General features: G+C 38.2%; 1 protein-coding gene across 4 annotated transcripts in view; it reads left to right on the top strand.

The window, feature by feature from the left end:
• Window positions 1-26,079, top strand: part of FAM120A (family with sequence similarity 120A) — a 56,030-nt gene that overhangs the window by 7,346 nt on the left and 22,605 nt on the right. For 3 of the 4 annotated variants that reach the window (XM_055708142.1, XM_055708140.1, XM_055708143.1), the window contains exons 3-10: window positions 4,435-4,517; window positions 13,404-13,532; window positions 14,014-14,110; window positions 15,205-15,305; window positions 15,595-15,878; window positions 17,293-17,380; window positions 20,662-20,886; window positions 24,262-24,436. In XM_055708142.1, the coding sequence (XP_055564117.1) occupies window positions 4,435-4,517; window positions 13,404-13,532; window positions 14,014-14,110; window positions 15,205-15,305; window positions 15,595-15,878; window positions 17,293-17,380; window positions 20,662-20,886; window positions 24,262-24,436 (1,182 nt within the window). The remainder of the gene's footprint in view (window positions 1-4,434; window positions 4,518-13,403; window positions 13,533-14,013; window positions 14,111-15,204; window positions 15,306-15,594; window positions 15,879-17,292; window positions 17,381-20,661; window positions 20,887-24,261; window positions 24,437-26,079) is intronic. The other variant, XM_055708141.1, reaches the window with a different exon arrangement.

Below are 26,079 nucleotides of genomic sequence, written 5' to 3'. Positions count from 1 at the left end.
TGTAGTCTTAACTAAAAATAACATCTACGGAGTGAAGATGTTTGCATTGCAGGGGCTTTTTTTCCCTCAGAAATGAATATTGGACAAATAATGGCAGCACATCAGCTGCACCAGAAATACATTAGATTAGATAATTGAGTGAAACTCCGCACATTTGAAAAGACTGGTGAACAGCATCTTACCATTCCATTAGTTTTGTCTGGATACTTTCTTGGCACTCCTGCTTCTAATTCTAAGTGGTATAGTATCTTTAAGTAGCATAGGCAGGAAGGACCTCGGTTTCACATCCCTGCTTAAATGGGACAATTTTAGCACACAGTGTTTCGACAGCACTGGTAAAGCGTAGCTGTCATGCTCTCTCAGATGGAAGAATGAATTAATTACTAACAAAGTTGACTCCAATGAATAACATCAGTTTAGAACAACATTCTAACTTCTTTTTGGGTAAATAAACACGGAGCAGCCATGTTCCTGATCTTGTACTGAGCAAACAAATCAAGAAAACTGGATTTTCTTTTTATTTTCTCACTGACTTTGTGCTTTGGTGCAGGTACATGATAGAAGAATAAAACGTAAAATTTGAAAGCTGTGAATGAAAGGGGCTGTGTATTACTGCTTTGGCATAGTAATGTTTTAGTTGTCCTTAATACTAAATTGTTTCTAGTCCAGGCAGGTACCTTCCATGTTAAGGAGGAGGAACCAATGCATCTTACAGTAGAAAGCCACAAGTATTTAACTAGTTCAAGTTGCTTTTACTTAGTGTATGTTTTTTCATATGTGGAATCATTACCTGCCTCATAGCTGTATGGAGGAATGGCAGATGACTGGCTAAGCTGCAGTTTTTGTTATAAACTCTGTGTAAATTGCATGACAGATGACTATTGCTAGGCTTTGTTTCAGAAGAGTCTATAAATAAGTTGTTGCATGCCAGTTCAGTGAGTAAGAATTACTGCTTGAAAAGCAGTTTCACAGTTGCAGATACGCTTTATAGAATTAATGTGAAGTACATGTGAATGACATTGTTTTAACTTGTCACTGAATTATAGCTGTGTGGCCAGTTGAGGCATTGGTTATATTAAATGGTAGGTAAATTCTGATAAATTTTCTGAAGTTTTTGCAATTTTATGCAAGAAGCTCTTGAATAGATTTCTCTTGGTATCTTACATGACAGTTTTCAGCCTGCTTTTAGAAGGAAACCGGAGGTCATTTCACATGATTACTAGAGATATATTTTGTAGCTTTTTTCCCCCCCAAATTGGTACAAAGGTTAAAAAACCCAGTTCAGCTACAAGTTTAGTTTTGTGTATTTTTATGCATTTCTTTTGTGTGTGTATATTCAGTATGAGTAAACAGAATAGAGTAAAGCTTATGGAAATCAGGGTTAGAAGATACTTTGGAGGTCTTCCTTTAATTAGTATTTGTTGGTGTTTGGGATTTTTTTGTATTAGCAGTGATTATATAAGCTTACAACAAATACCATTTGACTGAAAGTACTAGCAACATTTTTTAACTTTTGCAACCTTAGGAATATAGTAACTTTGGGAATTTTTTAAATAAAATACTAAATGCATGTATAGGCACATAATGGTGTGTAGCGTGGCGTACGTTTAAAGCAGGGTAGCTCATTCAGATCTAAACTTCTATATTTTTATTTAATACCTGAGGGCTTGTCTGGGTTCACAGGTTATTCCACCCTTAGTCCTGTGGCCTCTTTGAGTCTCTTACGAACCTGAGAAGTAGAATAAAGAAAATCACAATGAGAAGGAGTAAGTGAGCCCTTGATTACATGGGAAGGCATATGAAATCTGTTAGGTTGCTCTTCTGTTCTGGGTACATCAGTGTAACTCCTAATGCTAGTACTTTGTTTAGGAATAAAGTATTCTGAAATAATTGCAGTTAAGTTGCTGGTTTCAGCTTTAGGTCTGGAAATCTGTGTCCCTGTATACGAAAACTCAAAACTGCTTTGTGTTCAAACACTTTCTTGTCATTAACTTCAAGGGTTGATTTGGGGACAGTGAATAAAGAAAAAAATTCTTGAATGATTCAGCCAAACATGCAGCAGTTGGAGGGGTCTAAGGAACGACACCTAACTGGTCAATTAAAAAAAGTGTTCTCAATGGCAAATTATTTGGAAGTGAAAAGTCTCTATTGAAGTATTCCAGCAAAATATTTTTCTGACTATTCCAACTAGTCAAATTTTTCAATATTACTTTCTGAGAAGGTTTTGTATACACTGTAGTTGGTTGGCTTGTTTTACAGCTTTTTCCTTCTTACAGCTTTTCATGCAGAAGGATTTTCTAGTTCTAGCTTTATGATGTAAGGAGTATCCTTGTCATGGATAATTAAAATGTGGCCAAGATAACGTCCTCTGAGAGTGTGCTCTTAAAAAGTTCTGTCCTAGTTGCTGTTGATGTAAACAGGGAGTTGATTGGGGTTCTTCTGTAAATTTTGACTAATACTTCAGAATTATTTAAAAAACAAAACAACGAAACCAAACCCAAGCTTCAGCAGTAGGAAAACAAACACAGTGTGGGGTATAGGGCTGTAATTCAGTGAACTCTTCAGAAAGGGCAGTCGCTTCAATTAGTATCTAATTGCTTTTAAAAAAACCGAAGGCATACACTATAATAAGCCATTAAAATGGGAAAAATCAATATATGTTGAGGTTGTTCAGCCAGGTCAAGAAACAGAGGTTGCTTATGTAATGTTGATCTCTCTCCCACTGTGACAGTACTTTGTAACATGTGTTTTAGTTACATAGCCTCATCCTGTTTCTCAGTAGAATTTTAGAACTATGTAAGGTAAGTACAGGCATACCTTCTTATCTGGACCACAGAAGACTGCTGCCCTTCAGTATGTGGTGAGAATTGACCATATAGTCAGACTGTCTTATATGTATGGTCAAGGGGATGGAATTAACTGAAATGACAGATGGAAACCAAACAAGATTGAGGTTTTGGTGGAAGGGAGAGAAGCTCTTGACTATTTTAAAAGGTAGTCTTAGCATCTGCAGGAGTTATTGTTAGTTATCACAAAACTGTGCAGTGTTCTGGCTGTAATTGATTTTTTTTTCAGACTTGCATTATAAAGGCTGTCTAATCCTACCTTGATTAGATTAGTAAGAATGTGGTTGTTATATACAAAGTTGTTGAATCCTTCGGATGTGAGTTTAGTTTAGCGCCTAATGAATAAAAATTACAATGTTTCCTTGCTGGAGATCTCAGCAGTAGGTGAAGTATTGATTGGACACAAAAGATTTCCCTCTCTAAGGGGACGTCTGCTAGTCACCAGGTGATGGGCAGCTTCCTTGGTTTTCACATCTTAGAATATTAAAAGCAAACTGAATTATTTTACAAGCAAAGTATTAAGAAAGTAAACAATTGTCATATTCAAAGAATCTTGTCGTATTCTTTATGAGTAGATGGGAGTTCAAGATGTTGTCCAAACTGTGAAATTGTTAAAAAAAACCCAAAACTGTAAATGTATTGACAGCAGTAAGAATTGTGCATTCACTGCTAAACTGCTGCTCTATAAAACCAGATATTGAAAATATCTTGTAAGTTTTCTGTTAGAAGTGTAGTAATACATTGTTTAGCTTTTCATAAAATTTGGATCCACAGCCCCTGAATTCTGTCAGTGGTTGATTAGTTGATTAATTCAAATGTTTGAAATATTTCCTAGTAAGAACTTTTAAGGTGGTTTTTCTGAGCATAATGTGCTTTGGGAAAAAAAAATAATTTAAGTGGCCTCCCATTTGGTATGAACAGCTTGGTAAATATAGTCACTCTCTCCATTCATTGAAACAACTACATAATTTCCCAATTACTTTGATGCTGCCAGCCCTGGCTCCTGTCTGACCTGGTCAGGTCAGTAAAAGAAACTTAGGAACTGGGAACCTGCTAAGTGTTACTGGAACTGTCAGTGTTCCTGATAGATAAATTTGCCTGCTTGACCAACACTGCATGATGGAGCAGAGTGCAGATTCCAGAGGCAGCTCCGATGTGGATCAGTAACGGCACGTGTTGGGATGTGGGAAAGGCTTACCAGCTTGTGTCTGGGAACAACAGAGTGTGTTCTTACACTGCTGCACCTGCATTACTAAATCCTTTTGAGGATCCCCTAATAGGAAATCCCCTAACCGGACATGCCAGGTTGAGGTTGACACCGTGTGTTGTGACTGGCTCTGTTGCTTCTGTGAGTAAGCTGGGTTTCATGGAAGAGTGCTCCTCAAACGGAGCATGGTGTATTTTGCTGCAGTGGCAGCATGCTAATTAGGTTTTTCTGGAGTAACAAAAAGATGTCTGCAAGTTTAGTATCTCTGTTAATCCTGTTGATCGGGATTTAAGGACTGATTGCAGATTTGTTTTGCTGTGTGTAGAAACAGTGTGTAACATTTTATGGTGTACCTAAATAAAGTTTCACATTATGTTCTAGGTAATCATATTCTACCTGATGAAGATTTGGCTTCCTTTCATTGGAGTTTACTTGGTCCAGAACATCCACTAGCTTCACTTAAGGTACAAATTTAATATAACTACAAGCAATTAAGCTAAAATCAATCATAACATTTAATCAGAGCAGTGTAACAGATTAATTTGTAGCAACTATGCAAGGCTCTTGTTCTCGGTCACCCTCTGGTGTCCCAGTCCCTCTGTTGACTGCAGAGGATACCTGGGCCAATTAGCCTTACAAGGCTAAACTTAGCCCTTGTGATCCCCCCTCAGTGCCCTTCAGCTACGTGAGCTGTATAGCTTCAGTGTGCTTTGGCTTTCAGAATGTAGCTTCTTGCTGTCTTCTTTATTTAAGAGAATTTTTTGTTTAGTCATGTTCTTCAGCTGTCAAAAATAATTAGCTGGAGGTTTTCCTACCATATTGTTTTATTTTCTACTGATCTGAGTTTATGTGCAATAGTTTTCTGTACTGCTTAAAGTGTAAATATGCTAGAGAACAGGTTGCACAAGAAAGCTAATGTGGCCTTCAGTAGATTTTTATTTTTTTTAAGACAAGTAACTTGCGTCTGATGCTTTTAGTTTACAGTAAGTCTGTTCTGCTGCTTCATCACACTTGCTTTGTGCATCTGCCAAGTAGACAGCTATAAAAGGGAAACTGGACACATCAGAGAATGGGATAATAGTGACCTTTCTTTCTCTCTGCCACAATAGGCATAGCTTTTTCCCTTTCTCCTAAGGTGTGCCATGCAGCAAGTCAGTTTGCTTTTTGTAAATTCTGTAAGACTGTTTTGTTACATCTGCCACAAAAACAGGTGGGGTTTTTTCCCCTTCTGTTCTAAAGGTTTATTAATCATTGAAAAATTGTGAGGCATTTCGCTGAAGGTAGAATTTAAAAAGAGATTCAAGATTTTCAACAGAGTTTTTAAGGCTTGCACGTGCATTGCTTAGTCAACAGCTGTGACAATTTTGTTACGCTCATCCCCAATTTTGCTGCCGCTCCTGTGTTTAGAAAGGTAAGTGTCAGCGCATGGTAGTGGCAAAACTAAATATGCATGCCTGTTTGCTACTTCCTTGTAAAACTTGAGATGAAAAATGGAAAGACTGTGTCTGTATTTTCATTTTTTACTAAAAAGGTTAAAATGTTGGACTTCTCTGAGTGGTTGATAAACTTCCTGTTGTTCAGAATAGTTCTGTGTGTTTTAGGCTGAATAGACATGTTTTACAGCCAGTTCAGAATATGACTTCAGACACCTAGACCTTCTGAAAAGCTTTCTAAATATCTGAATTACTTGATGAGAATGAAAATTAGATACTTGTCACCTTTACTACTACATTTATGTTTTCAGGGGAAATACCAATTGGGCTTTATAGCTGGCATCCTAAGAAAATAAAACTTGTTTCCTTAGAGCATCACTGGACTGTCTTAGGCAGTCCTCCCTGTATTTGTTTAACTTGTTGGCCAAGGTTGATCAGATTTGAAAGCACTTCCCATTTGGCTGTTAAAGGCTCCATGAAAACTGATACACTGTTAGCACTGAAAAAGACTCAAATTAGTGCCCTCACTGAGGGAAAAGGCTAGCGCAACACATGATATGTTTAATTTCACAGCAGCTTGCTGGGCAGCTAAGTACATAGCCCCAAATTAACCGCAGCATTTCTGTCTCCTGGCTGATAATGATGTCAAAGGGAGAGAAGGAAGAAGGGCTAAAGCAACAAGGACACAAGTCTACAGGAAACCAATTTTCATTAGTTACTGGTCATGGAACAATTTTTTTTTTTTTAGCTTCAGTTTCAGCAGTGCTTATAATTTGAAATTATAACTTGTTTCAGTAGCTCATTAGTTCAGTTTCATTTGACATGCTAGTGTATCAGTGATGTCATCATGTAGAGGCCTCTTCTGTTAATTGTACATGTGCAGAAAGCAGTATTCCTTGTAAATTTTATGAATGCTTAAAAAAACTAAAAGGTGTGTTTATATCAGCCACAAGCTTGACTGCAAGAAGTAGTTTCAGAACAGTTACAAAAAGTGCAAGCTGTCGTGAAAACTGGAAATGTCGGTGGTGGAAGTTGTGGTGGTTGCCCAGGTTGTCATCCCTGGGCCATCCTTAACAAATTTTGCTTTGTTGCATCTATTTAGAGTTACTATTGAGTATTCTCCATACTCGGAACCAAAGGCTCTAATTCCACATCTCATTCAGCTCTGGGCTTAGAAAGCTTCTTTTCATTGTGTAAAGATTTTAATCTTGTGTGTCTAAGACAATATGATCTTGATCATCAGCACTAACAGGTTCCATTCCCAATGGCCTGATTTGTTGCTTTTCAGTGAGAACTATGACAGTTAATAATGTACAATTTATTTTCTGCATTCTTTCTGAATTTTTTATTATGATGTAGCAAAATGGTTACTCCTCCTATAAGAGAAGCTTTGCTAGTTTACCAATTTAAAAGTGTAACTTAGAAAAGAAACCACCAGTCTTCACTGAAAGAAAATTGGTGTATCTGCTCAGGTGTCAACATAGTGAGGTAAAAGAAACAAAACTGAGGAACCTGTACCTGTTTTAGAGAGAAACATGAAGGTGATGCATTCGTCTAGGAACAGCTGAGTAGAAATGTGAAAAAGGAAGGGATATGGAAACATGAACAAAGAATCCATATTTCACATCTAGAAGGAAATTAATCTAACAGTCAGGACATCTTTACATGCTGGATAAAAAGCCATGCATTTCAGAAGACACCAGCAGTGACCATCAGCTCAGCAAAACTTAAAGTTCCATGGACAAATTTAAATTAGAGATTTAAATTGCTATTGCTGCAAAAGGGAAAAAGAATACAAAACTCACACTGCAAGCTGTTCTGAGTCAGGATCTTGTCTGTCTAAATGTGCCTGTGTAAACAGATAATGCATCTAATAAATGTGTAGACCCATGCTTGTGTCCTGTTACCTGACAGAGCAGAATTCACTGAAATGACCACCTGAATCAGAAGTTGAAACAGAAAAGGAGTCGATAGGCTTCCTGAGAAATAATTTGATCACTAGACCTTGTTTGGAAACTAGAATTATACTACTTTTTATTTGTGTTCTTTGGGATTTATCTTTGACAAATACAATTTGGGTTTTGTTCTTGGGAAAGCTTGTTACGGTGTGAACTTCAAGATCAATGTATAATAACCCTCAGAATTACATTAGGAGGGCAGTTTCTTATCTCTGGAATGAATTTAGTACCTATTTGGGAGCACATACCACTGCAGAAGTGCTGACTCTTTATTCGCAAGGTAACCTTAGAAACAAGTCTTAATGCAATCTCCCTTTTTGAAAAAGGAGAGTATGCAGGGAAACCTAATCTCCTTGGTTGTTTCATCTCAGTGGAGAGGCAAAGAGAGGCTTCCAGAAAACAATGCAAAATATGCAGTTTAGGCTCCTTCTCTGAATTGCTCTAGGAAATTCCTGTCTTCAACGGGTGTCTGCCAGAGGGAGACTAATATGCTAAGTAGGTGCTTAGGTAATTTGCTGCTGCTCAGATAACAAAGGTGTACTCTTAAGATAGGCTCAAAGTAAGTGGTGTTTGTTTTGGGGTTTTTTATGCATCGCAGGATGATGCAGGTCAGAAAGGACCTCGGGAAGTCCTGTAGTCAAACCTCCTGCTAAAAGCATGGTCAACGTGAGGTCAGAACAGGTTGCTCAGGGCTTTGCCTAGACTAGTCTCAAATCTCCGAGGTTGGAGACAGCACAACCTGTCTGGGCAGCCTGCTCCATGGTTTGACAGTCCCGGTGGTAAAAATGTTTTGCCTTGCATACAGTCGGAACCCATCTTGTTTCAGGCTATGTCTGTTGTCTCTCTTCCACAGTGCACCACTGTGAAGAGCCTGGCTCCATGTGCTTGATAACCTTTTTGTAAGTATTGGAAGGCTGCTCCTGAGTATCATTGAAGCCTTGTCTTTGCCAGGCTGAATAAGCCCCATTCCCTCAGCCTCTTCCCACAGAGCAAGCTCTCCAACTCCTCAACCATCCTGATAGCGGTCTGCAGAACCCGATCAACTTTTCTGACAACTGGCTTGAGCCCAAAACTGAATGCAGTGCTCTAGAGGTGATCTAATGGAGTGCTGAGGAGCAAGATCCCTCAATCTGCTGGCTGTGCTCCTGCTGCACAGCCCAGGTGCAGCTGGCTGCCTCTGCTGCCAGGGCACCCGCTGGCTTACATTCGGTTTGCTGTCTTCCAAGAGCCCAGGTCCGTTCTGGCGTAACTCCAGCCTGCAGTGTAGCCAGGGGTTATTCCTGCCCAGGTGCAAGGCTTTGTTTTTTTAGTTGTTGAATTTCTTAAGGTTCCTGTTGGCTCATTACTTTATAGCTTGTCTGGGTCTTTCTGGGTGGCAGCCTAGCCCTCGTTCGTAGTAGCGTGCAGGGTTGTCACGCAGGTTGTCTCATATGAAGTCTGTCTGTGTAGCATCTTTGACTTGTGTTTCTGCTCTTTTCTTTCTGACATCCTTTTTGTTCCTCTGTTTAGATTTGGTTTTCTCAGGGTCCTATGTGTATAAATTGTTAGCAAATGATCTCCATGTTGTATGTATTTTTGTTACCATCAAGACATGCAGAAGAAGAAGGAGGTCAGGTTCCCAACCAGGATGGAGGGAGGAGGAGAGAGAATTTCTAATTGAATAACCTGATCTTCAGGGAAAAGCTGAGCGTTGCTGGTTCGAAAGCATATTAGGTCATCCAGGGAACTTTGTGCCTCTTCAGAAAGCTTGCCATTAGATCAGATGCACTACAAGCTCATAATATTAAATTTTTTTAACATTCAAAGGCTGATGCAAGATCCAACCAGCTTGGATGCTATCTCTAATAGAAATTACTAGACAAAAATAACAAAACCCAGGCAGTTTGTTCTAGTATTCTTCATATCTTCAGCCTTTCATCTCGCCAGTGAAAAAAAAAAAGTTCCTTAGGTGTCACCTCACAGTAACTGAGTGTTAGAGTTCTCTTTTTTTTTTTTTTTTTTTAATGAAGATAAAACTAAACTGATTATCTGTTTCCAGCAGGCACAACAGTAAATGCTGTGTTGATGTTTTAAAGGCTTCACTTCCTGAAGACAGTGGGCAGCTGGAGTTGTCCCAGAACTGGGGAGCTTTTCCCAAGTGTAGTTAGGTATCTTCTACAGTATCCTAGTAATCCCCTGGAGTTACGCATATGTGAGTCTGTTCCCTTTCAATAAAGTATTTTTGCAAGTTTGTTTTGTCAAAGCCAAGACATTTTGATCTTGTAGCTTCTGGGCTAGTAATGTTGCTCTGTGACTCTCATTTGGACAAATACCTGTGTAGAATTAATTTCCTTTCCTGACTTAATCTTTTCAGAGTGCATTAATAGGTCGCTTGTGATTTTTGTCAGTGGTCTGTCATGAAACTGAAGTAGTCCTTTTACAACTAGCAAAAAACCCGTGCTGTTTTAAGATGTTATACTTTCTAACCTGATCACCTCTAAGTGTGTGATCCACCCCCATGTTTGCCTTTCCTAAATTGTTTTTCCATGTTGCTTGTCTGAAACTCCTCTGTAGAGGATATGGAAAAAATAGCTTCTAGGAAGAAATCTCTTATAATAAGAAGCTGGTAAAAAATGATGCTGATTTTGCTGAAATGCTTTATGTGCAACTAAAAGTACACTTGAATGATGAACATGTTTTCTGTAACTTTTGCTGTTAAGTCTTAGTTTTTCCTATACCTAATACTTAGTAAGACTTAGCCTGTTTTTTAATGCACACAGTATTAGGAACATTATTTATGGTTCAGTACAAAATCTACAATTCTAGATTTCCACAAGGTTCTAAAATGAATAAAAATCTTTAATATCAGGAAAGTACATCTTATTTCTCCACTTTTAATTTCTGGCTTCTGTCTAGGTCTTGACATTTTTAGTTTCGAGGGTATGCTCACATCTGGACTGGATGTGTATTGAAACAGAACAAAAGAAAATAAAATCCAAGTATCTGAACATGTCTCTAAATCTATAATACATAACATTCAGAAGGTCTCACTTCAGGAATTAAGAATATGTTCCAGTGAGGTCTTTAGGCTGTTTGTCTAAAAGCAGCTAAACTGGGGACAATACACATAGTAAACCCTTGATATGTCTTGCTTGAGCGTCATACTTCTAGGGTCTGTGCTGAATAGTAGTGCTAGAGTGATGTGACATCTTCTCTTGATGCTAACTGTTTATGGATTATTAAATATTACTATCTTGGAGATCACATAAAACTAACGATGGATTGCTTACTCCTTTCATACACTGAATTTTCAAGCAGAGATTGCAGAAACACTTAGGTAGTAACGCAGGCTTTCTCCAAGGGACTCTGCAGAGAGCACGTCTAACGTGACACAGCCATGTCATGATTCAGCTGCTTTAGAGATGTGTAATTGTTACACGTACGAATAAAATGGTAGGTGTTCATAAAATGACTTAAATTACCAGCGAGAAGAAAATCTATTGCTTCTGCTTGCAGATACTGGGTGCAAAATTTTGTCATCAGTATTTGTGACTGTAAACTTATATGTGAATGTGATCCATATTTAGTACTGTTGTATATATTCGGAATGCACGCTAGTGAGAATTTAGAATTTACTATCTGAAATAGAAATAATTACCATGCCACTGACTACACTAAACAGAACTGTTCTTAATTTAGGCTTATAAAATCTGGAGCTTATCTCTGGTAGAGACTGACCAGAATGAAGATCCTGACATTTGCAAAAAGCAGATATTAGAGAGGGAAATTAATAAAAATGGGAATCTGGGCAAAAATTCCATGGTCTAAATATGAAGGTGGCAGTCTTAAGAAACTGCATAATGAGAGGATCAAATAAGGGCAGGAAAGAAAATAATTACATATGGTAGACGCCATATAAAATAAAAATGGCTCCTGGTACAGATTTTGAAGTTGCAAAGATAAAACTAATGAAGTATTAATCAGAATTTTGCATAAACATTTCTGACAAGACTGAATTGCAGTATTTTCTAGAAAGCTATTATACCTGTGTGTAGAATGCAAGCATAATGATTTTTCACATTTTCTCTTATCTTAGAAATAATAAATAAATTACAATAAATAATAAATAAAGTTAATAATAAAGCACTCTCCAGCCCTGAATGCCTGAATTTTGCAAGTAGGCAGATGAAAATATATTACAAGCAAAAAAACCTTGCTGCCCCTATAGGCACAGATGTAGTGCTCCAGAATTGTACAAAGGTTCTAAACAGAATTTTTATAAATTCCTCAGGCATCCTCTAAAATGTAGGACACATAGTTGGAGACCTCCTTCCTGCCCCTCCGAGCGTGCGCGTTGTGCCGCACAGAGGGAAGGTAACGAGCTGAAGCTGATTAGTGCTGCAGACCCAGCCAGCAGCACCGCACGCTGCTCTTCATTTCCCAGCACTCCGGGATGGTCGCCTGACCTGAGGTTTCTGTAACGCAGACAGGATCACACAGGGCATGTAAGAGCAGTAATTCCCATAATCATATACTGAATAATCCTCACTTTATTTTCAAGAGGAGCCTATTGAGAATGTTGAGGTGGAAGTCCAGTGTTTCCAGAACTGTCCAGTTCCCCTCCGTTCCATGTGAACACAAGAAGGGATCAGGCCAAAGAGCTGACCCTAGAACTTTCTGGTACAGCGCATCCATCTGCAGCTGCTAGTCGCTGAGCTGCGGGAGCTTCATCTGTAGGGGCTTTGGACATGGTCCCACAAAGTTCTTCCAGCTCGCTCTTCTTGCTACAAAGAGAGAGGTCTTTTTCTACAAAGTCCAAAGTGATTCTTATCTTTTCAAATCCATGGCCTGAGTCAGTGACCAGTGAATCAATGGGAATTTGTTTTCCTAACAGCTTGAGTAGACGGTAGGGTGGACTCTGATTTGTAGACAAATCTATGGTTCATATCAGCTCAGGTCATAAACGAGGGCAATTTTTAGCATGCATTTAAGTGCGTGTTTCTTATCTGTTTAAAATAGTTGGTCAATATGGGAGGTCAGATACATCCATCGCTGGATGATGAAATGGCAGGTTTTTTAATGTCAGAATATTGAAACTATTTTATCAATGGAATTATCTTAGGAATTTCCTCTGCGTCTGCAAGAAGAGTAACCAGCCCTGTAACCATCTTGATATTGAAATGCTTGAAAGAGAAAGTAACTATGTCACATCATAGCAACAAGGCCAATCCATATATCGTTCTTTGTTGATGTATGATACAAAAGAGAAAAAAAATTCTTGCCTGAGATGTTATATATAATGTGAAGCTATTACTACAGATAAAGGAATATACAAAATTTGAAAACATAAATTATTAAACTATGTAATCTTCAAGTAAAAATATTTAGACCAATTTCTGTAGAATCTTGAAAATAAGTTTCCTCGAAATACTCCTTTTCTGCATTTGTTTTTCAGATCCTCCCTTTTCTGTGTGCATAGAGATCTTCCTGTTCCCAGTGGATCTCTCTCATCAATTCTGATACCACTTTATATTCAGAATAGAACGTAAACTGCATCAAAATAACATTTTCTGGCATATGTGTGTGTATATATGTATATATATATAGAAAATTGATGTATCCACATCAGATAAAGTGTTTTGCACTAGAGAAAATATCCAACTGCAAAGCAGTAAAGTAATTGGCATTGTTGATCTTGTTTATTGTTGGAGCTGATATTTAACCAGCAAATATTTGCATAGAGGTGCGGTTTCACATAGATACATATAAATACACTGTAGATGAAAAACATATGAGTCATTGTTTAAGGTGAAGTCCTAAAAACAAGGTGGAAGGCTCAAAAATTTTTAGCTACTAAATCTGGCAACATGGAATTTGTTGAATATGTTTTCAATAAATAAAAAGGTCAGTTCTCTGCTTTGTAAGTGAAGTATCTTGGGCTACCCTGTTATTTCATACTGGCATGTGTTTGTTTGCATAGGTACGTGCTCACCAGTTAGTTTTACCACCTTGTGACGTAGTGATCAAAGCTGTAGCTGACTACGTCCGTAATATTCAGGACACCACTGATTTGGATGCCATAGCAAAAGATGTTTTTCAACATTCACAGGTAAAGTATAAAGCAAAAAATCGGTTGGTCTGTTTTTTTTTTAACCAGTTGTGCTATACATTTGGGCTGAAGAATTGCATTCGCTAAAAGTGGTGTTTTGCATCAGTTGGTAATAGAAATCTGTTGGTATATGCAGTGTCTCAGATACCATAATTTCACTTTCCACACTTTCTTAAGGAAAAAATACTGCATTTACCCTCAGTGCCTTAAAATGAAATTCTTGTTAACTAAAGGGGTTTTGTGGTCTGGCTTTGTGCACTGACATTGAGAATCAGAGAATCAGGAAGTCAGTATTTTCAAGCTTTATCCCTACGTGGATTGACGTGATATTTCTTGAGCTGGAGTAGTGCTGTAGTCTTCAAGGGTCCATAAGCGTTAATACCGTGTGTGATACGGTATACATTAACTGCTCTACAGTACAGTGCTGACCTATAGATGACATGCCTGGATTTGCTCCTGACTGATCTTTTTTTTATTTTAGTCTAGAACAGATGACAAAGTTACTCGATTTAAGAGAGCAGTTGCTTATTACTCGGCAACTAATAAACCTATGCCATTTCATCCACCACATTACCTAGGTAAGTAATCAAAGAAATAAGGCTTTTCATTTTAGCTAAAATCTGGGATAACCCTAAATCAGAAATAGTATTATTAGCAGTATCTTACAAAAATATTTCTATTCTCTGGCAATTTTCATTGGTCCTTGAATATGAGGTTTCAAAAGAAGGTTTTCACAGGACACATGCAGAAGTGGTGCTCTTTCCCCAAAAAGAGGAGAGCAACCTGGACTGATTTTCCTCGTAGCTATTGCTGCATTGATTCTGCCATTAGGACACTTGAGAGTATGGTGGTGTAAACAATTGAAATCTGGTGACTGATTCCAATCATGAGGGCAGTTTCTATTTCTGTTCCATAAAACTGGTTTCCTGTTTCTCAATGAACTTATCTGACATGTTTTAGAAATCCCTTTATAGTCTTTGATGTTTTTATGTCATATCATACCTGCTTAAATTGCAGCCATGAATTGTTTTGGCATTACAGGTTATTCTCAAGGCTTACAAATTAACTGTATGATCACAGGATTTACTACATGTACCTCATTCTTAACACTAACACATAATTTGAGCTGAAATTTTCTACAAATTTCCAGTTACCATACTGGTATACTAATACAGATTTTTCCTTGGTTTTTGTGGGGTGTCTTTAGTTACAGTCAAAGACCTGCATTAAAGGGCATTAAGGCTAATCTAGGTCAAATATTCAAATGATAGAAAATGCCAGCATTACATGTCTGCGTGACATTGCTTTTGCCAACTCCTCCTTTATGACATCTTAGGCTTTTTTTTTTTTCTTTTAAGCTTCCTTTAATTCCCAGGTAGAATAGAAATGTGCAGTAGTGAGAGACAGAAAGAACTGAGAGGAGGTGAGACAAATAAAATAGACTTCACAAGCTACAAAGTATTTTTATTAAAAGACAAAAATTAATGAAACTGATTTAAAGGCATACTAGAAAACAGTAATGCTAACAGAACAAGAATAAATAAACTATAAAAGCAAAAGGATAAAAAGGATAGCAATTGTGTCAGTGCGTGTTTTCATGAGTGGTTTCTTTTCTTTTTTTCTTCCCCCCCCCCCCCCTTTGCTTTTTTTCCCCTCCCTGTTTGCAATACAGCAGCCAGACCAAATCAGTTTGGTATGCCTGGGATAGTGCCACCATATGTTCCTTCTCAGATGCTTAACATTCCACAGACCTCACTACAAGCAAAACCTGTGGTAAGTATAGACCTCTGCCCTTCTCCTTGGGAGAAACCTGCTGTGCTCATCAAATTAAAATCTAGGTGGCCAAGGTATATCTTAACTTTTTTTAGCATGGGGATTCACTGATTGAATTTTAAGTCTGGAACTATAGTGATGCTGTAGACCCCGGCAGAACAATTCTTGTGGATATTCAAGATGGCTGAGTTTTAACGTGTGTGTTTGGAAAATGCCACTTGATAAATAGTTTGTTTTTTAAAAAAAGCCTTTTTGTTACCTTCACTTAAGAATGATCACTTTATTTTAGGCCCAGCAGATGTCCAATCAGGGTGGGGCCCAAGGTCAGGGTCCATACCCATATAGTCTCTCTGAGCCAGCCATCACCTTGGAAACAGGTGGAAAAAGTCTTTCTGAGCAGAACAACTACAGTAACATTCCTCACGAAGGAAAACATACACCATTGTATGAACGATCTTCTCCAATAAATCCAGCTCAGAGTGGGAGCCCTAATCATGTGGATTCAACCTACTTTCCTGCCTCTTCTACATCTTCGTCCTCCGACAATGATGAAGGCAATGGAGGTGCAGTGAAGTAAGTTTTTCATGAGGGTGTTTTCTTACTCAGCTTATGTTAAAATAAATTCACGTTCAGAGTCATTCACCAGTATCCTGAAAGCAAGAAATCTGCAAATTAGTGATATGATAGACCTTAAAAAATAGTTTTAGGTCACTATGACTGCAGACACATCCATGGTTCACTCTAGTTGCCTTGCTCCTTAACAAGCAGAAATCCAAAACCAAATAATGTTGGGTGTTTTTCCACTTCTGCCCTTATGTTTTATTTAAAGAAGGAGAGAGTGAGGTTTTGGTAAATGTCATAAAGCCTTCAGGTTCTTTAGGTGGTATGAAAGAAATATTCCTACTTCATAGTATAATTCATAAAAATTTTGGTAGCTAAAAACTACAAAACTTCACTGAATTTGTAATGTTTATGCCGCTTAAATTTTGGGATAATGTGGCTTTGCACAGAAACCTAGTATGAATGTCAGAAATTCACCACTTAGGACAGTGACTTAAGAGCCCTCGTTGACAGGCCACGCGTGGGACAAAGCAGCAGTGGAATTGTTTTTGCTCTGTTCTACTAATGTGCCTTGTTTACTGTGGAAGTATTTCTGACTTCCTCTAGATCATATGTCTGGCCTTGGCAGTAACGTTGTGCAGACTTTCATTTAATTACTGCTTCCTGACCCACAAAAAGGAAATTTGAACAGCGGCAGTTTGTGTTTACCTTTGTCTTGTTAGGTGTAGTGGCTTACAGTGTGAGAATCAAAGCCTGGGGCTTTAGCAGTGTGATTTAGCCTGAGGTTGCCTCTAAAAGTATGGGGTTGTGTATAATAGTGTAAGTATGTTAATACTGGGTATTAAATACTGAGTGTGTCTGCAAGTATGCATGATGGCTTGGACTTCGCTTTTTTGGTGCAGGCTATCCACTTTAAATATAATCATGTGTTTTGCTTAGTAAATCAAGTAAGTTTGTATGGTTTCCATGCAGTGTAGAACTGGAAATGTACCTGCTTTAGAAAAAATAGTATATTTTTCAGCATTTTTATAGTGTTGCCTTACGCATTTTATGCCATAAATCTTGAATAAATTCAGAAACTGAAATGTAGACAGTGTAATTTATATCGCAGTTTGGAGAAGCAGTTTTCTAATTATGGGGAAGTTACTTGGCATAGTGATAGATATTTAATCAAAAATTTTTTCTGCATGAACATTATTTAATCATTGTAATATACAGCTTTTAAATACAATCCACATGTTGACATAGTGTAAATGAATGAATGTTGGTATTGAAGTCTCTTCAAGACTTACAAATTGACATTTCTAATACAAAGCATCCCTTAAAATCAGAGGCTCCGGCCCACAGCAATAACAGTCACCAAGTATTTATCCCATTGTATCTTAAAGAGCACTTTAATACTGTGTTTTCCTTTGTTGTCCTTCAGCCATGTCAGTGGGAACAAAATAGGCTGGGAGAAAACAGGCACCCAGTCGGAAAGTCAAGCACGTGGAGAGCTGGGAGACCAAACAAAGGTAATTCTTTACGTTCCAAACATCACAATTTTTTATTTTATATTAAAGCTTTACAGCAAAGTCCTGAGTAGAATTTTCAATATTGATCTGTAGGATTTAGTGTAAACTTTTACACATTTTTTTGAATTACAAAACAACAGCTTTAAAGCACAGTAAGAAGTTTTCCAAGGAATATTGTAGTGTATACATACAAATGAAAAATAAATGGGTTGTGTTAGTAAATACCAAATATAAAATAGAAGGAAATCAATAAACTTTTTTACTCACTAGCTAACCATCTCATCCTTAGCTATTGCTGTCTGTGTTTATAGTAGTGCATTATTTTAGTTTTTATTAAGGAGTACAGTAGTCTCAAGTGTCCCTGGGTTCAAAGTCCATGTCTCATAACCTGCAGTGTAATGAGAACAGCTCTAGCACACAGCCACAGACCATTATAGGTGTATTAAAGCTCAGCTGAGGGCTAGAAGTCCTTTATAACCGCCTGGTATGAATTTCACATAATATATAAAGTAGCTCCATGGAACCAGTTAGAATGTATTGCTACTTAACTGAGTAAGGATGGGATAACTAAGCCCTTGATAGAGACTTAACATTATCCTATTAAATTTCTTCAAGATTTGAAACTATTGTCAAATTAAGAGTATGATGGTCTGTATGTATTCCAAGGTTGAACCGTGTTTGGAAAGAACATTCAAAGCCTTTGCACTTAGTATCTCCAGAACTTTGTGATGGAAACTCTACACCACTAATTTTGTGTCAGAAAAACCCAATTACCAGTTAGTTACACTGCAGACAAACAGAACATTTTTCCTGTACCTTTGGCATGGAAATTCCAGTAAGCCTGAGCTTTGTGCTGAAAATATCAAGCTGATGATTTCATCCATCAGTGGTTATTATTTTTGCAGACTACGCCCCGTACGATAATTGTATCTGCCTGCAGATTAGTCACCATATGCAAATGCTAATCTGACCTATTACATTCCATTCTTCTGTGTATTATGGGCCATGTAGGAAGCCCAGTGCATCCCAGCTGCAGCCCTGCGTGTGTGCTGCACAGCCCCGTGTCCTGCGGAGGGGGGGCGGGTAGCCAGGGTGGCAGTAGTGCCTCCTTGAAGCTGGGCGATGGACAGGTGGGACATGCTGCACCGCCTGTCTTCATACATGCAGAAGTAGCTGTATGAGTAGTGATTAAACTTCCCAATAGATGTATACATGCAGTCCCACTTAAATGAATCCAAATTAATTTATAAATGCTTGTGAGTTTTCCTTGCCTGTTTTGGTTTTTTTTTAGTATCAAACCACTTCTTAGTCTTCAGTAGCAGGAGAGGAGAGCTGCATCTGTTGAGCCTGACAGGGAGGATGATGAGTACATTTTGTAGATGAACTCATTTCCTAGAGAGGTATATATTAACAATTTAAAAAAAGAACTATTTCCTCAAGATTCAGCTGAATACGCTGTGAATTTCTGAGGTAATTTAAAATGCTGAAAATCTAGCATAGATCAGACCAGTAGCAGCAGTCTTGACACTACTTCCACTTGACTTAAAATTCTTTGCTCATAATTGTCTCACTGCATGATTATACATGACAAAGGTATGCTCATCTCATTTGGGTGGATGTATATTACTAAAGAAAAACCCCAAACTTTTAACTGCAGTAATTCCTCAGCTTAGGTGTTTGAATATCCCTGGAGCAGATCCAGCACTGCAAATGGGGAAGGAGTTGCTAGCATCTGTGGGGTTTTTTGTCTTCCTTCCATGTCCCCAGTACTTGGCAGTTCTGTAAACTTCTCTTTCTGGTCCAGTATCACTGACTTCTAGTTGTTGGAGTAGTAGAAGAAAGGGACAGAAATATTTAAAGTGATAAATATTTGATAATATAATACAGATTTAATAGAGCTGTGATAGCTCGTGTGTTTATAAAACCATTCTGTATTAGTTTATTGTGTTCAAGTGTTGTGGTTTACAAGTTTTAACCTTTTCTTCTGTATGTTTTTATTTTTGTACATAAAATGAGGTCTAGATTACCAATGCTAAAATCTCATCTTTCAGTAATGTTCTCTTTGATTGTGTGCTTAAAATGTAATCTGAAATTAATGTTGCCCCTTTGATACTTTGCTCAAGCATGTTTTTACTAATATGCACCTTTCTAGAGAAGGTTTTTGGAAGCTGCATGGGTTTGTTTGGTTTCATATGCAAGTTTGTATTTTTTCTGAGAGCCTGAAGTAAACAAGCTGAGCTTGTTTGGGCTTATTTTTATGTTGCTTGTTCTGTGAAATTTCATGGCTTTGGCCATTTCTGTTTCAGCTTTGCTTTTGAAGTCTCATGAAGCATGTGAAATTTTCTACACAAATTCTGGAAATACTCATGCATGTTATATCAAGTAAACAAATTTCTGTCTCAAAAGTATTTAATGCTACTATAATAGTTTATAGGTATAAAACCAGTATGAACCCTTAAGGTAAAAACAGCTTTCAGTTTTGAAGACAAGGATTTTTAGGAATTAAGTCTACTTTTTTTGGTAGTATCTACGAGAGATACAGCATAAATGCTTAAAAAAGGCTTATTCACTGGGAGCTTTACAGTATGTTTTTATGCATCATACTTTTCCTATAAATTTGTGAACTACCTTTCTAGAAGTGGAATAAAATGCCACTTGATCTTCCAGTCAGAAAATGTTGCCATTTTCTCTTACAATCCTCTTAGACAGAAAAAATCAGTTTACAAAAAAATCAGACAAAAGCAACTAAACTTTTATAAGGCTTTTGAGTTCAGACACTATATTTTAAATGTCTTTAAATTGAACTATGTAGGGTTTTTTGCTTCATTTAGAAATGCAAACTGAGGAGGTGTGTGTTAATGGAAGTCTTGATAAATTTCAGACTTTGTGGCTGTCAGTTAACCCATTTAGTTGGTAGTATCTTGGAAATAGTTAAGAGGTCATTCACATTTCATTAAGAGGTCATCAGTGTCCCTTTTGTATTGTGCAATTAACAATTAAAGAAAATAATAATTTCTGTTGCTCTTAATAAATTAAAGCTTTACTATATTTATTTTTTCAGTAATTTGCTTCTGCTAGCAACCGTTGTCTAAAAGTTTATGTTTTCTGAAAATCTTTTAGCCAGCTTTTGTTAATGTTTTCTATATACCCATACAACATGACGTGAAGATTTACTATTTTCACTGTGGGTGAAGAAGGAAATTTGCTGTTTCTCTTGGCTGGGATCCTGGGATGTTTCCGTACACATTCAAAAGTATTTTATTTTCTGTGTTCTGTTATAGGCAGAAGGTTCCTCTAGTGCTTCTTCAGGAAGTCAGGCAGCTGATGTCAAAGGGAATCAAACCAGTAATCCACAAATCCCATGCCTCTTGTCAATGCCCACTAGAAACCACATGGATATTACTACCCCTCCATTACCTCCTGTAGCACCTGAAGTATTAAGAGTGGCAGAACACAGGCACAAGAAGGGGTTAATGTATCCCTACATCTTTCATGTCCTAACCAAGGTATGACATTTTAAAATTACATACTGTGAAATAATGATTCTATAAAGATAATTGCAATTGTGTTTCTGTCTAAAGAGTATCATAAATGTACATCCTTTTTAATGCTTTAAGTTTTGGTCCGTTTTAGTGCTTCTAACAATTTTTCCCCCCTGTTTTGTAACCACTGATCTCATTAGTTACATTGTTCCAATAAATATGAAATGACTGTAATTAGAAGTGTTTACTTACAAAAATAATCATTTTTCCTGAATATATGTGGATATTTTTGTATCTCTACACATGTGTGTATATGTCTTTGTATGTGTGTGTTTATATGTGTCCAAGTGTTTTTATATAGAGCCCATTTCCATCCAAAAACTCCTGCGTATGTGCTTTGGTGTCTGTGCCAAGTCTTTTCTATTTTCAGTGTTCAAAAATACTTAGATTGTTTTCCCTCACAATCTGATCCCTCCCATCCCTGCTAGCTAGCCCTGATAGGAACATAGCAGCTATAAGAAATCCCTTTTGTGCAGTCTGAAAACACAATTATAGATGAACTCGACGATGTTCTGAATTTTTGTTCATTTTAGTTTGGAAGAACATTTCTGATGGCTTTTTTTTGGTTTTTTTCTTGGTTTGGCTATTTTATGTGCTAGCCTTCAGATCCCCAGGTAAGCTGCAAGCATTTTCACGCAGCCTAGGACTCAGTGTGTCCAGTGGGGAAAAAAAAAAGCAAAGGGAGAGCTTCTTACAGAAATAGGCAGTGATAACCTGCTTCATTGTGTCTGGAAGCTGCTGAAGTCTGCTTTGTGTTGAACAGGGAAGGACACAGAGCAGTGACATTCCTGCACAACTCCGTATTTGACTTAATGTACTCTCAAAAGACCTGTTTGTTGTTCCTTCTACATACAAAGAGATGAGTCCCAGCATAAGACAACTTTAAACTTCTTCCCCTTTTTAGTGTTCAAAACTCCTAGTACTGGTTCTCATCAAGCCCATTCAATGTACATATTTGTTCAGCATCTAGCAAAATGGCACTGTTGGCATTCCTATTAACTTATATTCATCTTAAAAAATCTGCTTCACGGCAACAAGGACTGCAGGCAGGAATTTGAAATCTGTAAATAGCAAAGTTTCTGCAGCAAGGTTGAGGTTTGGATTTCCGATTTCCCATGTGTGTGTTTTGCACCATAGCTTGTGTTGCTGTCACGTTCTTGGCTTCTTCATCAAAGAAAAGTAGGGAAGAATCAAAAGGTGTGTGAAGACCATTGATGCCAGTTCTGTTTCGCACTTTGCCTAGGCAAATATTCTTAGTACATTTAAATACTACTTGATGTTTAATCACAAAATCGTTTAGGTTCGAAAAGACCCTTAAGATCATTGAGTCCAACCATAAACCTAACCTAACACTGCCAAGCCCACCACTGAACCATGTTCTTAAGTGCCACTAATACACATCTTTTAAATACCTCCAGGAATGGAGGTGGCTGGGTGGGCAGCCTGTTCCAGTGCTTGACCACCCTTTCAGTGAAGAGATTTTTCCTGATCTCCAACCTAAACCTCCCCTGGCACAACTTGAGGCCGTTTCCTCTCATCCTGTTGCTTCTCAGTTGGGGAACAGGCTGACCCCACCTTGCTACAGCCCCTGTCGGGCAGCTGTGCAGAATGAGAAGGTCCCCCTGAGCCCCCTTGTCTCCAGGCTGAACACCCCCAGTGCTCTCAGCTGCTTCTCATCAGACTTGTGCTCCAGCCCCTTCCCCAGCCCTGTTGCTCTTCTTTGGGTGCACTCGAGCACCTCAATGTCTTTGTTGTCATGAGAGGCCCAGGACTGAACCCAGGGTTGGAGGGGCGGCCTCACCAGTGCCGAGGGCAGGGGGACGGTCACCGCCCTGGCCCTGCTGGCCACACAGTTTCTGACACAAGCCAGGAAGCCCTTGGCCACCTGGGCACACCGCTGGCCCATGCCCAGCCGGCCGTCAGCCAGTGCCCCCCGGCCCTCCCCCGCCGGGCAGTTCCCAGCCCCCAGCCCGCAGCGCTGCTGGGGCTGGTGTGACCCCCGGGCAGGGCCCGGCACTCAGCCCCCTCGAACCCCATGCGGTGGCCTCGGCCCATCGGCCCGGCCTGGCCAGGCCCCTCTGCAGAGCCCCTGCCCTCTGGCAGATCAACACTCCCCCCCAACTTGGTGCATCATATCTCACACCAGGAGGAAGTGAATTAAATGCTTGCATTTGAGAAATCATCTCCGAACACAGGAAAAAATGTCAGTCTATAGAGATGGCTGCATAAAAAAATAAATCAGTACTACTTAAGACTGTTTTTCTTTTCCCACTATCTGAAATGCTTTTGGACAAGTATGCCCAGGCGACCTGAAGTATGTCATGGGTATACTTTACTGAGACATACCTTTTTGTATAATTACGAGATTCTTTAGAAATTGGCATGTAGAGGTGTTCCAGGTTATGTTGCTGTTAATGTATAGAGACCTTTTAGACATACCTCATACCTAAAGAAGCACTGTCTGAATTAAACCTGAGGATATCCTAATGTAATCACTCCAAGATGTCATTTACAGTATTTGTTACTGGGACAGTTTACTTGTTGTTTTAAGTGAAAGTAGCAAAACAGCATGCTTGCTTGTCAGTGTTGAAAATAATCTCTGATATTTGGGAGCAATGCAGTGAAGTCAGTTGTTTTCCAAGAAAATCTTAACATGGTTTGATGCACAGACATAGAAAACATAAGATGTTGCTGCTGTTTTGAGAGAGAATGTTGGAAGGTTCCTTCATGCTTTTTTTCTGAAAAAGTATGAAATGCTAAAGCTTTATTTATATACATTCAAAACCAACCTTACTTATGTAATTCCCTGTTACAATTTTTTTATCAGGTCTTCTCACAATGTTGTTTTTTACAGTGAGTTCCCAATACTGTTTCAGATCCTTGCACCAAACACTGGTGTTCTTAGACAGCCTGAATATTTTTTGAATTAACGGTCTAAAATCTAGATCAGATTCAAATGTGCTTGGACTGTCTAAAAGCACATTACTGTATTTTCATGTGTACTGTCTCAGTCTCAAAGTGTCCATATTTGAAAATCGATATTTAGGTAATCCTTACCTGTAGATTGTCCACACAAAAAAAAAAGGTGTGTGATGGAGAACAGAAAGAGGAAAGCTACAGGGATAATCAGAGCCTGGAGATTAAATGGAGGGAAGCTAGTAGATGTAGGCTAATTCTCTTCTGGTGTTACCTTCACATGCCAAAGACCCACATTACTGCTGAATCAGTTTTCTTGACTAGGTGAGATATATGTTAGAGCTGTGTTGAGTTACCATGCATATCTAACTACTTTCTGTTCACTATACATGTCATATTTTTCTGCTTTCTTTCATGCAAAAGGGTGAAATCAAAATTGCCGTTTCTATAGAAGATGAAGCCAACAAAGACCTGCCTCCTGCTGCTCTCCTTTATAGGCCAGTTCGTCAGTATGTTTACGGAGTCCTGTTTAGTTTGGCAGAAAGCAGAAAGAAAACTGAAAGACTTGCTTTTAGAAAGAACAGACTTCCACCAGAATGTATGTACTGTGGAAACAAACCGGTTTTTGTTTCTCTTCCTTCTGCTATGTTTTCATATCCATGTGTACCATGATTTGAATCAGAATATTTCCTAGGTTTTCATCAGTGTAGCTAATGCTGGAGGAATTTATGGCTTATTTGATCCCATGGATAATAGATAAAGATGATGTTAATTTGCAATTTTACTTCCTGTAGTAGCTTAAGAACTTAAAATGTTACCATTTCTAAGCAAGCTCTGGGCTTTGTTTTTTAAAATGTATGCTCAAGCTGCTGTCAGGCTTGCAGCAAGTAATGTCAGTTTGTGATGTAATTTTCAAAGAATATGGTGGAACTGGATTATAAGAAACTTCTGTGCATATGCATACAAATCTGCATACTACTTTCAAAAATGAGAGGTGCATATGTTAACTTACCCTGCCTTCCCGAATGTGTTATTAAATTTACTTCAGTGAAATTTGCAAGTCTCTAGCATCTTTCAGGTATTGGCATATGAAAACTTGTTTTAAAACCCACAGAAGTCAGGAGTAATGTAAGTAAAGGTAGGCATGGGTGAAGACAGACTAAACTTTGGCAATCAGGCTTGTCAAGAGATCCTTTTGCTAAATCAGAGGAATGAGTGTTAATCTTCATATTAATCTGGAAGTTGTGTTTTTAAGCCTTCTGCTTCCAGGAATTACTGTCATTCCAGAAAATTCAACCTCCTCATTCTGCAGTGTTTTTCTTATAATGAAATGCATACAGGGAAATGATTGAACTTTACAGTAGCATCTTACAAAGGTTAAAGGAATGTTAAAGCATTAAGTGAACGGCGGCAGCAGCAGAAGTATTTATATATAGGAGTGTGTTGTCGCCAGGCTGAATTTAAGAATCAGATATTTAGAATGTATGAAAGCATCATTCACAGTCTTCATGTGTAAAAGGATAAAAATAAGAATCAGTTGTAAACTTTTATGTTCATTCCCTTTTCTCTTTCCATTTTTAATTGTGAAATGTTTTTGTATATTCATGGTGAAGATGATAATCTTCCAGCGATGTTGAAAAAAACCAAAAAAAAAGTTATTTTGTGGGAATTAATATTTACCCTGCTTGAATAATATCTCAGCACACATTGTCTCAAACTTCCTAATTCTTTAAACTCACACAACGTAATAGTATTTCAGGTTATAAGGTTATTTCAGGATTAAAATAGTGACATTTGCAGCATTCATTTATCCTCCTTAGACTTCTGTCCTTAAAAGTGCACTGCAATGTTTGTTGCGGGGAGTGAAGTAGCTGAGTGCTGAAGGTCTGCTTCAGTTTTCAGAATGTTCTTATTTTGTAAACCTAGAATGTTCTCTGTAGGCTGCTGGGGAAGTCTATATAGTCTCTATTTTCTCTTCATTTATACTGCTTTTCAGAGGTTTATTCTCAGTGGAGGCTAAGAACACTACTGCTGACTTGGTTTAGTTACAGGAGCTCCAGCAAATCTTGTTGCAGGACACATTCAGCTACTGACCTACTTCCATCTTAGGACTGATCGTGCTCTTAAATAAAAAAATAGAACGTCTGCCCAAAAGTTAGTTGGTTCACTGTAAAGCTAACAATGCTAGTAAAGATGGACTTGAGCGAAGATGCCAGCATGTGGTTTGAAAGGGCTGTGTTG

The sequence above is a fragment of the Falco cherrug genome, chromosome 4 (assembly GCF_023634085.1).
Source record: "Falco cherrug isolate bFalChe1 chromosome 4, bFalChe1.pri, whole genome shotgun sequence".
Taxonomy (NCBI): Eukaryota; Metazoa; Chordata; class Aves; order Falconiformes; family Falconidae; genus Falco; species Falco cherrug.
Note: the sequence above shows the minus strand (reverse complement) of the source record. Positions and strands in the feature narration are given on the sequence as shown.